The sequence below is a fragment of the Amblyomma mixtum genome, chromosome 3 (assembly GCF_055824585.1).
Source record: "Amblyomma mixtum isolate Tamu chromosome 3, ASM5582458v1, whole genome shotgun sequence".
NCBI classification, from domain to species: Eukaryota; Metazoa; Arthropoda; class Arachnida; order Ixodida; family Ixodidae; genus Amblyomma; species Amblyomma mixtum.
This window is the reverse complement of record NC_143014.1, coordinates 51247757-51261206: the sequence shown is the minus strand read 5'-3', so window position 1 is coordinate 51261206 and position 13450 is coordinate 51247757. Positions and strand designations below refer to the sequence as shown.

Sequence of the window (13450 nt, the reverse complement as noted above, 5' to 3'; positions counted from 1 at the left end):
GACTAGAGGTGAAGTTGCGCGCCAGTATGAGTGACGCTGCGACAGCCGTACGGCATAGCCCTGAAACGCCCCACTCGGTGCGCGAGCTTTTGGGGAAGAAGAGGCGAGGCCCAAAGTTTTTGCCAGCAAGACGGTTAACGACCGGTCATTTGTGGGCGGCCCATCTTAATGGCTCCCCCCTAATGGTATAAATCTAATTACACCTCGCGGGCTCGTGTCGATTCGGACTGCGCACTTGGAAGAGCCTTATCTGATTCGAGGGAGTACTCGGCCGTCCCCTCCCGCTGGGGGCCCGTCGGGACTCGGGCACCACAGCTCCGGGCTCTCGGGGAACAATCTGGAGGCAGATACGTCCCACCATTTGTCACGGCCCAAGGGGAGAGGGACGAAGCCATTCAAGGGAATCGCCAGCGACGCCCGCGAGCTTTTTCCTCAAGCAGCGGCGTCCGAGTGTTTATTTTCCAAAGATAGGCGAAGCCCCCGGGTCTCTTCGCTCAGCCGCATTCCTCGGCTACGCCTCATCACGACTGGAAACTTGTTTTAGAGAAACTCGACACTCAAGCCAAACAAAGAGTCGGCCAGAACGGATGGAGGCGAAGAGGAGGATGGGACTGCACTGCCACTCTCAGACTGCGCCCCCGAGCAAAGTCAAGGCTGACAGTCCGCTTTCGCCAGGACGGTTCCGAAGCGCCGTCCGTCGGCCGCGCCTCCCTCGCGCGCATTAGCACAAGTTGCTCCCGCTTCGTGCTAGCTGTCCGACTTCACCTCTGAGGACGCCAGGCCAGTACCAGGCCGAAGAAACGCCGCTGTCGAGTACCACGGGACCTTCTTTTCAGACGAGAGTGGATCTGGGCGTTTTGCATTTTTTTTTTCTTGCCTGAAGTATAGACACGCAAACAGCGCGTGTTCGTAGCTAGCATATGGGCGGCGGCGCTCAGATGTTATACCCCTTCCACACGGGCGCATTTAGTGTCATTTTCAACGAATGACATTCGCCTAAAGTGATCACAAAATGAACAAGGGAGGGGACCTATCTTCTTGCATACTTTTGGTCGCAGAAGACTAATAATACGTACCTTCAAAAGATAGTGATATCGTTTCGTTTATTTCTTGTGCTGTGTTTTTTAAAATGTTTTTTTAGTGAGGGAGGAGTGGTGTAAATTACATGCGAGGTGTAACGTGCTGAAACCCCACGTGGACTGTGAAGGATGCCGTAGCGGAGGAGCCTGGATTAAGTTCGATCATCCGATGTTCTTTAACGTCCTATCGAAGAAAATTCCGATCGAAGAAGGCCTTCGAATCAATGGCGTCGACCTATTATCATGACATTGCGGCCCACCGTCCAGCACTTCCCAGCCACGCGCGATACCGCGGCTTCAGGACAATAAGTCGAGGCCATCGGGCCTCCTTTGATGGGCAACTGCCGCTGCGTTATTAAGTCGTATAGGACTAAAGCTGTTCTTAGCGGTGAATATTTACGGAGGCTTGAATGCAATTTGTTACAGGGCCTACAAACAAGATTTAATTGTTTCGTCAAAGTAAACGCGCATCTTCAATATATTTCAAACTTCGTCAGATATGGAGCTACCCCTCGATTTGCTAACTAATACTGATTCGTTGCTTTGGCCATACGGAGACATAGCTGTAGGATACATCGCACCTCGACTGCTGCCGCGGTACGCTTACATTCAGTACGCACAGCCCATCACGGACCCCAGGTCCTGGCCGAGCGACAGACATGGCCCAGCGGGCGGAATGGGCGCCGGCCCGCACACCTCTGGTCGCCGCAAATGGGCGGCCGGCCGCGATGTTTGTAATCAAAGGCCGGCGTGCCTCTCGCGCTGAGCAAACAGGAAAGCCTCCGTCAACGTCACGATCGTCTTGACACGGACAACCGGAATTGGACGCGTGGACCGGCGGTAATAAAAACCAGTTTGGAGCTCTCAAGGCGATAGAATCTCGCCTGGGCGGCCGTTGTCGGTTGCTCGGCCGATCAGTGTTGCGCGCGGGACCGCGAGGCGACGGCGGCGGCTTCCCCCCGGGGACTGGCTTCATGCTGCCCAAGTGGCACTAGCGGCCGATGGCCCGAGGAGCGGGCTAAGCATCTATTGCGAGTATGTACTAAGCAAGCGGATGTACAGCCCTTGTCAAAAATATGCAGCCCAAGGGATCTGCTTCCAAGTCGTGCAGAGGGGCTCCCGCAGCAGCCGAAGGAGTCATAAGGTTCGGAGAGGTATGGGCAAGTGCATGTAAAACTTATTTGCATCGCAACATACGAGTATTTCACGCATCGGATCAGTACTACGCGTAGGCTCACAACCACGGATATGCACCGACCGCGCGCAAAGCGACAGCTCTCGTATATTATCCAGGGGACCGAAATGGGCGAAGAGAACAATGCAGCGCCACGATATGTGAAGTAAAATAATATGTACCGTCATATCTTCCGTGGACGTAGCTGCGTGGACGTGAGATTCCGCTGCGCTCTGGAGCTTCGCATCGTCTCAGGCGGCAGAGGTGAGGAAATTTCCTCTCTGGGGGAGAGCCTCATTCGCCGCCCTTTTTCCCACTGCCAGAGGCTGCGTGCTTGTTTCCGAAACGGTGTACGACGGGCGCGCGGGAGCACTTTTTCCCCTCCCTCTCCCCTTGCACCGCGATGGCAATCGCGCGGTGGTGGGTTCTCGCACGCGCTCCGAAAGCACCACTTTTTCTATCGGTATTGCCGGCTTAAAAAGCCCATATAATGCGGCAATTAGGGCAATGAAACGGCGATACGACGCGATATCGGTCGCAAGCGCGCGCGATCGCCCCCCCCCCCCCCCCCCTCCCTTCCCTCGCCGTCTTGGGCGACCTCGCGGTGCGCGGTTTCCCTGCCAAGTGGACCATCGCTGGTTCTCGGGCCTCCGCAGACGCGGCTTCCAGTTCGGCCGACACGGCACGCATGCTAAAGAGACGCCCCTCCGATACTGTCTCTTCCTCCAAGCATTCCGCGAGTGCTAGGAATGTTTTCGACGCACACGTCTGTCCCCGGCCGGGCTTTGTAGTGGCCGCTACTCTTCTCGCCACTGCTGCCTCCTCTCCCCGCTGCTGCTCTCCAGGGCGACCCGGCATTTTCGTCCCCGAAGAGGAGAAAGTCGCAGCAACTGTTGCCGCTGCTCTTCGCCCGGTCCGCCGCTTATCTCGCGGCGCTTTGCTGTTTCCGAGTGCTGCAGGCCGTCGCGGAGTGCATCGTCTCCGGCACACGCTACGTTGTTTACGCACAGCGTTCTTCAAAAAGTTCCTGGGCCGCCCGTGCATGTGCGTGTGATCGCGCCAGTTGCCAAAGCCGTGCGCCAGAATTCCTGTTGCGTTCTTCTCGCCAATGACGTTTTAGACGGCGAGAAATGAAGTCCGTCTGCGTGCATGCAGGACGCCTGCAGTTCAACAGGAGGCCCACCACCACTCAGCTCGGCGAATGTCTCTGTCGCATGCGGAGTGGGAAACCGTTTGAGTAGCACCGGGAAAAACAAGTTCCTGTCGTTAAGGGCGGATGGCAAGAATGATGTTCAAGGAAATCAATCGCAGTGGCTGCAGAGATTGCCTATACTGCGCAAAGGTGGAACCAGTAAAACAGACGCAGGACAAGAACAAGAAGGTTATGTGTGTGCCTCCTTGTTCTTATCTTGCGTATGTTTCGCTGGTTCCACCTTTGCGCATTATGAACCAACTGGCCCAGAAATTTACTTTATTGCCTATACTGCTGCGCCAACTCCAACCTGTTCAAATTGAATCACGAAAACGGCGGGAGACATGACAAGGAAATATGCAAGAGCCACATCTGCTAAACCACGAAAAATGGAAAACAAAGGCGACATCAAATGCAGATCACAGCAGACCGCAAGGGTGGAGCGGCGACGTTGCCCCACTAGCGTCACCTAGCTAGTGTTGCTAGTGACAACCTATCTACATACCGCGGTTTTGAACAAAGCACGCGAGCTTTACACTATAAGTTGTTGAACTGGCACATTGTCTTTTACGAGCTATTTTTTCTTCCTAGTTTACTGCAGCTAACCACTATTCAGGAGCTCACACATGCTCTAGATAAGTTTTTTTGTGGCATTCGAACCAGTTCGGTCGGCCCTTGCAAGGAGAGGAACATCGCGCAAAACGCGTACCCAATCATGGAGCATCTTTCATGCCGCTCCATGCCAAGCGCTTTTCGTCCAACGCCGCGCGTCCTCTAACACGCCTAACTAAGAGAAGGAGGAGTGCACTGTCAACAACAGGCGGTGTTAGCCCTGCGGTGTGCCGCCCAAGGACCGCACTCTCATCTCTTGTTGTTGAGTGGCAAATGGTTCCTGTTTGTTACATGTGATCACCAAACTTGCACAGTTAACCCGTATAAAAGCCATATAGAGGGCATTTCATCTAAGATTGTGGACTGTTTTTAAAAATGGGCATTTTGAGTTAGAAGAGCGCTTTTTTCGTCATAGCATTCTCAGCGCTATAGAACATCAGAATACAGCTAAGATGTGCTAACTACCAGGCTGGTTAACAAATACTGAATGGATAATTTTTAACTATTACTGTTAGGCTCATTAATTATTGACAGGCGTGTAGACCACCGTTAGTAACATCCATATTAGTTTTTAGAATTTCGAAAACGCCTCGGCGCTGTGGACCAACACATTTCGGCTATTTCAACGAGTTACATGCACTGGAGAGGTTGCTTTGCCTGCAAGCTTCTCTAAAGCGCATGTATTTTGGCGCGATGTAGCCAAAATTTGCCGGGCCACACCGCCGAGGGTAACCGCGTTTTCGAAATTCTAAAAACTGATATGGATATTACTTACGGTGGGCAACACGCCTCTTAATAATTAAGGAGCCCAACAGTAATAGTTAAAAAGTTAACTGTTCAATATTAGTTAGCCATTTTGCTAGTTAGCACGTCTTAGCTCTATTAAGGCGAAAGCCTGTCTCATCGTTGTAAGCAGCAGTTGTCGACAGAAATGTCACGCTTTTCAATTGGTCGAAACAGTCGTGACGTCACAAAGCGCGAATTTCAAACGGGGCCAATTGTACTGCGGCTAGTAACCATGCAACCAATTGAAGGGATCGTATAGCGATGCTCCAAGTAAGTGGGACTGAGCTTAGATAATTGCTTAATTACCCAATTAGCCTAATTAACTTTTCTACTCAGGCCATATAAATAATAAAAACGAGTAGGAAATTGGTCGACCTCGGGAATCGAACCCCGGTCTTCGGCGTGCGAGACGAGCATGCTATCCACTCCGCCATGCCAGCTCGATGGTTTGGAATGAACAAAGGCGCGTCTAGTGAATACGGTGTCTTCGCTCACTCTCATTCTCCTCCCTTCCCTTCCGGCGAGGTTTAGGTGTCCACCGAGATATGAGAGACTGATACCTTTCCTTTCCTTTCCTCAAAAACCAATTTACCGACGAGCGAGGCGTAGAACCGAATGGGCGATGGCGTTCTATGGACTCCCTGGCAGCGTTGCTAGACGCTGTCGCATTCCACTCTAGAGGCGAAGCTCAACATCTTAACCACACATCAGTGACCGCACTTTAGGACACAAAAGTGCCCCCCTGAATTTTAACGGGTGTCCACCGAGATATGTGAGACAGTTACTGCGTGATTTCCTTTCCTCAAATACAATTTTCATTTCCTTCATTACGGGCCCTCTTTGTCTTCTTTCACTCCCACTTCCTCCCTTCCTCTACGGTGCGGTTCAGGTGTCCACCGAGATGACAGAGAATTACTGGGCCATTTCCTTTCCTCAAAAAGCGTTGCGTTCAAACGGCAAGGCATCGCGCCGAACGGGTGGTGGCGTTCCGTGGACTCCCTGGCAGCGCTACAACACGATGTCGCGTTCCACTCCTAAAGGTGAAGCTTAAGCGTCATTAATTAGCACTTAATTATTATTAAGGCATTACTCAGTAATTAACCATTAATTAGTGATTTATCGTCACTTAGTAATTAGTACTCAATTATATGTGACGCCACCAGTGCCACAGAGGCAGCCAAAGTGGTGCGGAAAACGCTTTCGCCTCTACGCACTTTAGACAGTCAAAGTGCCCCCTGAATTTTTTCTGATGTACTACACCACTGACAATGCTACGCTAAAAAAGCGGTCTGCCAACTCAAAAAGCCTATTCTTAAAGATAGTGTAAAGTCTTAGGTTTTTTTTTTTTTTTTTGCAGTAACTCTAAAAGTTGACTGTGTGAGGAGCATTGTGCAACTTTTTTTAAAGTTGTGGAGTTGATCAATTCAGATTATCAGCGATTATTCTATGGCTTAAAGACAAATGGTTAGAAAGCGGAAGAAACTACGTGCCGCCGGTGGGATCCGAACCAACGACCTCCGAATTACGCGTCGGGTGCTCTACCAACTGAGCTACGGAGACGGTTGTGCAATCTTCTGGTTTCGGGGGTATTTAAGTTTGCGTGTAACCTAACCTTGACAGTGTTCACCAGCGCCACCCTCGTCCGTAGCGGCGGACGTAATACATCCTGTATAACCGCTGGTGTGACGTGTAGCGTCATAGAACGGCGAGGGTGGAAGCTATGCGATAACCCTCTTATATGCTTCCTATGGCATCGAGACTGCCAGAACCGAGGCCCTTCTTAAGCAATTAAGCAGACAAGGGAAGGGGAATAAGGGGCTCGTTATAAATAGGAAGGAAGGCAACAGCCACAGAAGCCAAGAAGCATAGGGGAACTTTTTTTTTAATTTGTGGTATTGATCAATTGAGATTATTTGTGATGATTTTATAGATAAATAATAAGAAAGCAGAAGAAAAAACAACCACGAGCCGCCGGTGGGATCCGAACCCAGGACCTCCAAATTACGCGTGCGGTGCTCTTTCTCTCTCTCTCGCTATATATATTCACCGAGTTTGTTTCCAGAGGGAGCGTGTTGGAAAATATACGAGATCAATCAGCCGCAGGGCTCGGAGGGTGGCAGCTGGCGAAGAAAGTGCACCAGCGCCGCCCGCTGCGCTGCCGTTTACAGCGAAATTAATGGCCTGCAGGGATTCACGACAACAAATCGAGACGCGCTGGAGCAAACGCACTGCGATGTGAATTGCGCCGCAGCTGCACGTAATGTCTATCGGGGAGGACGGACGCAGTTTCGGGCAAGCCTTTTCGAACGCGCAAAGTTGTTCTTAGAAGTTTCACGCATAAATCTGGTTCATAAAACCTTGCACGAGCGCGGGTAGGGCGTATTATTAGGCACTGGTTGCGCCAAAAGGGAAAATGAATGAATAGCCCTCTGATTCGGAAGCATTTTTGTGGCGTTCGAGCGCAGTTTTAAAATACGTTCCGCATTTGCGAGGCAGAAAGCTTCGCTCCCTTTGCGTCTGCGGTAGCGAACTGGTCTGCGTTCGCCTGAAGTATACGAGCAACGTTTCCGGCAACCTTCAAAGAAAACTGTAAAAAACAGCGACAAGACAAGCGCAAACATTTAAGATGGTTCTGTGGAGCACATTGTATGAAAATCATCCTGAAAGCAAAAATTATTTCAAATAAAACCTCCAACTTTCAGAAACGACTGCATAAAAGCAAAACAAAAAATAAAAGAGAACGTTTTTTATGCAATATAGGTGTGATGCTAGCGTCCTGCCCATACATAACAATTTCGGACAAAAGCATTTTTCAAACGGAAAGAGTTTATTAACGCCGATTTTTCACACATTGCAAGATTTCACTATAACAATAATATATCCGTAGATCTCCCGTGAGCAGGCTTGCATTTTTTTTTTTTTTTTGCTATTGACGCTTTCACAATATCGTCAATTACGTTCCCCATTGGTTTTATATGACAGTCTTAACTGCTCGACGCGAGCAATGGAAAAACTTTAAAAGAAAGATTTCGGTACGCTTCGAAAGGATGGACCATTACCTTCAATAATACCCAACAATTCTGGACCGAAGCATTTTTAAGCGGGAAGCCGTTTATTAACGCATTTTTTTTTTCATATAATGCGTGATTTCGCTATAAAACCATTATATCCGCAGATCACCCCATGACAGTCTTGAATTTTTTTTTTCTATTACCCTTTTCGCTGTCGTCAAAAGCGTTCCCCATTGGTTTTCTACGGCAGTCTTAACTGTTCAATGCGATAGATGGAAACACTTTAGAAGAAAGATTTTGCTTATATCAGAGGAATGGACCATTACCTTCAATATTTACATAACAATGCCTTACAATTTTCTAATTTTCAAAATTCTTTGTCCGACAGTGTTGGACGTGATTCCCATAACAGTAGTTTACAATATTGCGACATTCAATTTTTTTTTTCTCCAAGAATGTTGGGTACGCGTTGTTTGTCGGTACAATACTACTATATGAACTAGCGCCATTATGTTTTTGCAAGTTCACGGCTGAGGGAGCACCTATACCAGAGAAATCCGAATGCCCCATGTTCGGCTGCAGACGCTGGAAGTGCAAATTTCTGTCTGGTGCACTTTAATGAGGGGGCTGGGAAGCCTCGTTATAAACGGCGCAGGAGCCACTGGTTTCGCCTATAGCCCGGAATGCCTGGCGGTGTATTCTGCAGTGAGATACAGGTGTCGCGTGTCCGAACGGAAGGAGTTGGAATACCTGACAAAAGAAGCGGCGGCAGGGGTCCTGGGGGTCAGTCCATTCTTCTGAGCTCGCGTAGAGGCGGCCCTTGTAGACGCAGCCTGCGGAAACAGCCAGGAACATTGGCAAAAACTCCTGCCCCGGAGTTGACTCCTCTCACATGCGCACGGCGTGCTACACTATATGTTTAAAAACTACGCCTTGCTCTACTCACCGGACCAAGGAGAGGAAAGGTGGAGAGGGTGTTTCTTCTGCATTCCTTGCCTGGGGCTCCCTGTCTTCCCAGCTATGTTTCTATCACTTTTTGTTTTATTTATCCCCAAATTGTGACTTGGCGCTGTTGCGCCGAGGCAAGCCCATTTTCTGTTTTTCCCAAATTACTTGTCCTTAAATTTCCCTTTTGAGCACTTTTTCCTCTTCTTTTATGTCATATTGGCTTTTTAATCACGGAAAACTAGGCTAGTCTGGGCTCTCTCTCTCCTCTTTCATTTATGTTTAGTTTATCCCCCCCCCCCCCTCGTTCTCTCCAAGAGTTGCCCATATATGATATATCTATTTTGCGTTTCTGCGAAATGGACTTATCTAACAGTCATTCGTGAAATTTCACACTGCAAACTTTAGACACGCTCGATGCACAACGCACTCGTCTCGAAATGACTTCGATCCAGTCACTACCATTCGGCCCGAACACGCTTTACGCACTCCACGCGCGTATAGCCTCGAAACCGATACTAATGTCGTAAAAAAAAAGGGGGGGGGGGGGTGTAATAAACACGCCTGAAAAAGCGTCATGCTTGTCTCGACGTCCGTTGCTTTACTACGTCAGTGGAGTTGAGGAAAGTGTTTTTATTTACCTTCAAACTCTTAAAATTTGTACGTGCTGTTTAAAATTCTGGCCGCGCATTAGGTTTACCGATTGTCAGTGACATCCATTCCGGCTGACACACGCATTACGATGCCGCCAAAGTGACACTTCATGAGGCGATGCACCCTCACTTGGAGTGACACTGATTTAACCATCTGACACTAGTACAAGCAAGAAGCATGTTGCGACCGCAGTATCTGCAATGACTACCCGCCTTCTCAGCGAAACCAACTCTAACACGACCCTCGTTATTATTCACCCTGTTACTGCGTAACAACTCTGACGTCCTTATCACTGCTGCTTATTTCTCCATCTCTTCGCATCCAATTACCGTCAGCGAACGTCGAGAGCGCTACGAGGTCGAGGGGCTGCGATGCTCCTTAACCGCCGTTAACGTGAAAGTAGCTCGCGCCTGCTGGGAAGTGCAAACGAAAATATGCGCGCTGGCAAGGGCAGGTTAGCGGCAGCAAACTGAACGCCTTTTATTTTTCTTCCCCCCGCGCGCACGCACAGACTGGATACAAGCAAGCGGGCATTTGGAGCAAACTCGTTGAGTTACGCCGAAGCAGATCGGTGAGCATCAAGGCTACGAAGCAGTGCAGCGGCCCGCTTAATCGCGCGGGAGGGGGGGGGGGGGGGGGGGGGGGGAATGCGGGTGTGTGTTACCTTTGCAGACGTCGCAGCACTTGTTCCCCTTGGACTCCTGCAGGAAGTAGCAGCCCCTTGGCAGGGGGCAGGTCTCGCGTCCACACTGGACCACGCTGTTCTGCGAGGGGGCGGAGGAGAAAGCGCGCCACGGGCAGCCACGTTAATAGCGCCGTCCAAGCGTGACGCCGCAGTGAAACAAGGGCGTCGTCAAGTGCGAAATACGAAATACGAGCCGCAGCCGGCAAAAGGGAAATTAAGTCGACACTATAACACGCCACCATGCTACTCGAGGATCGCAAGGTGAAGCGCTGAAAACAATGTATACAATCACTGCGCACGCGTTGAAGACGATTGCAACAGGTGGTCCATCAGCTCGGCGAGAAAAACCACAACGCTATAAAAATACCGGATAACATATTGAGTCCAGCCGAACTCTCTCGTAGTGTGTTTTTTTTTTTAGCTTTTTACTGCACAGCTGAAAACGTCGCAACAATTTTGCTGCTCTCAAGTGTCGAAAAGCGATCTTGCAAGCGGAATCAATTAGCATTCGCAACACCTTGAGACACGAGTGTTTTCCGCACAACGTGTCGCACGGGAAGGGGCCCGTTTCACACACGGCCTCCCTCTCCCGCCGGGCGCATTTACAACCACGACGAGCGTTTTCGCTCCGGTCTCGAATACACTGTTGCAAGTCGCTCTCCGATCGGGCCCGGTTCGCCTTTCCGCACTTTACGCCACGGGCGCGTTTATCGGCGATCTAAACAAAAGCCATTCGACGGGACAAGCGGCCGATCCCGAACTACACGGACAGCAGCAGCGGGCTGCCGATGGCGACGATAGTGGCGCGGGGAGCGCGCGCGTCCTCTCATGCGTGACACAGCGCTGGCGGCGTCCTCTGCAGGTCTGGAAATTGGCCCCGGCGAGGGTCGCGCCCGATCAGATTGTGCGCCGCTCAAGGAACTGGGCGGCGCTGGTCGGACAGTCTCCGCTCCCTCTGCCTGCGGCCGGTAGGGCCCAAAGGCCCGATGACATGCCCCATCTCCCAAACAAGAGGCCATGGCGGGACGCGAGTGTAGTCCGGTAAAAATGACGCGTAGTTCTTCCCCGCCAGTCTGGCCCATGCCGATCCTTCTCTCCAGCGTTGGGAGCGTGTTAGCTAGCTCTGAACCCAGAAAGCAAGTTCTGGCGGTAGAGTGGGCTGACAAAGTCGTCGAAGGCTATGTACCCTCGACCGCTTAGCACCAAGCTCTTTCCGACGAATAAAATGTTTTACAATCAATAAATAACCCATGACGTGCCTCGCTGACCAGGCAGCGTCTGCACTTGAGGCGCACCCGTCAGGGACAGGACTTGAGTGGTTTGTGGTTTGTGGGGGTTTAACGTCCCAAAGCGACCCAGGCTATGAGGGACGCCGTAGTGAAGGGCTCCGGAAATTTCGACCACCTGGGGTTCTTTAGCGTGCACTGACATAGCACAGTACACGGGCCTCTATAATTTCGCCTCCATCGAAATTCGACCGCCGTGGCCGGGACCGAACCCGCGTCTTTCGGGACAGCAGCCGAGCACCATAGCCACTGAGCCACCGCGGCGGCCTGGGGGACAGGACTTGAGACATTATCAGAGATGCGTAAGAATAAACTAAACCCCTCGGAAGAAAAACTTACACCGTCGCCTTTTGCTTCAGGGTGCTAAATGTCACCATGGTGTCGCTTAGTGTTGGGGTGCGCTGCTCCCACACCGCGATTAAATATATAGCGGCAGAGTCACGTTATTATCCTGTAGGCCGTTGTGCAGGAGACGGACGAGTTCGCTCCAGTGTCGCCCGCGTGTCGATGACGAAGCCGTGCTCGACCGGCGTCGTATCCTTTCTGCTAGCCCAGATGGGAGAGGAGTCGTTTAGTATTAACGCTGGCGCAGGGCTCTTCGCAGCGAGCAGCGTAGAAGTAAACAAAAAAAGGAAATTTTAGCAAACCCCTCTTGGCACGCGAATCCCTCCCAAAACAACTGTTGAGGACCGATGAAAACTGAATTATTTCACGCTTCAGAATTCCCTGTTCATTTCATTGCGACACTTACACAAACTCTCTTAAACGTTTCGAACGGGAGGTTCTCGACTGATCACGTATTGTGATCACGTATTATGAGGACTGTCGGGTTATCCCACATCAAAGCATACAGCACCGCAACTGAAACGTTAGAACATCGAGGAAAGCTTATTTGATTATAACGCATGAATATCTCATCTGTCCTTCCTTACAGCGCAGTCAGCGACTCATAAGCAAGCAGCATTCTGTTGTTGAAAAAGATAGTAGAGCAAGTTTTCAGAAAAACGGCGCAGAAAAAAAAAATCAATGTGGCGCCCTTGTATTAAGACTTAAGGAGATACAAACAAGCATAATAAGAATAACGTATTTGTGAAACTTAATTCTTTCTCCGCAAAGTTTTTGGATATGAGAATTACGACAACACAAACATGATAATGGATCTTCTAAGGAAAAAATTATTTTTTCCTCAAATGTTTTCTTCTCTGCGAGACAAAAACAAAGTACAGAAAAGGGAAAAAAAAAACGAGAAAGAGGCCTTGCGTCAATGTCGAATGCGCAGAAAACCCCGGAAACTTCATTCGTGTCAGAAGTGGGCCAAAAACTGAAGAAGTGAAAGGAGCACGTATACAACAGTACTGCACGTACTGCTTGACCCCGGTAGGTTCCCATCACACTTGAAGGTCGCCGTCTGGCCTCGCCCTTTCATGTTCTTCGGGGCAGAATTCTGCGCACACAATGCATCCAACCTACACCCTCAGCTCCGGCCTCCGCACCCGTCTCGATCAACACGAGCCCTATTCTTTCGCCGACACGGAAGCTAACCAGTGCAGGAAGTCATGGCGAGCAGGAAGAAGTTCTTCCTGACAGATGTGCGTCAAACACGCAGCCGCGCTTCGATGCAGCGGGAACGAAGGAAGAACAGAATAGCGAAGAACGCTGCTTCTTGACACCTGAAACAATAGAGCGATCACCCTCGCTTCGTTCGTGCACAAGAAAAGAATCGAAGTGAAGTGTCTCTTTATGGCACTCCCTTTAAAATGCGCCGTTGCTCTCGGAAATCTGTGCGGGCGCATTAACTGCTCCCACCATGTTCGCGGCACAAGAAAACGAAAACTACGGAAATAGCGTTCGCCCGCAGGCGGCGGGCGGCAGTGCGCGACGGCAGCGATGACAATGCGGGTTTCTGAAAAGCTCTGGGACGGAGTAAGCTTCCTGTGAGGTGCACAAGAAAAAAACAAAAAAAAAAACAGAAAAAAAAACGAAAAACTAGAGCGCTCGCTCGCATTTCCATTAATGAACGTGGCAG

The 13450-nt window shown here is 50.3% G+C and overlaps 1 protein-coding gene across 2 annotated transcripts in view; it reads right to left on the bottom strand.

Annotated features, from left to right (window-relative positions):
* cv-2 (crosveinless 2-secreting protein) overlaps window positions 1–13450 on the bottom strand; it is a 209255-nt gene that overhangs the window by 85498 nt on the left and 110307 nt on the right. For both annotated transcript variants that reach the window (XM_089579141.1, XM_089579142.1), the window contains 2 exons: window positions 10118–10217; window positions 8605–8687 (listed from right to left, as the gene is read on the bottom strand). In XM_089579141.1, the coding sequence (XP_089435267.1) occupies window positions 8605–8687; window positions 10118–10217 (183 nt within the window). The remainder of the gene's footprint in view (window positions 1–8604; window positions 8688–10117; window positions 10218–13450) is intronic.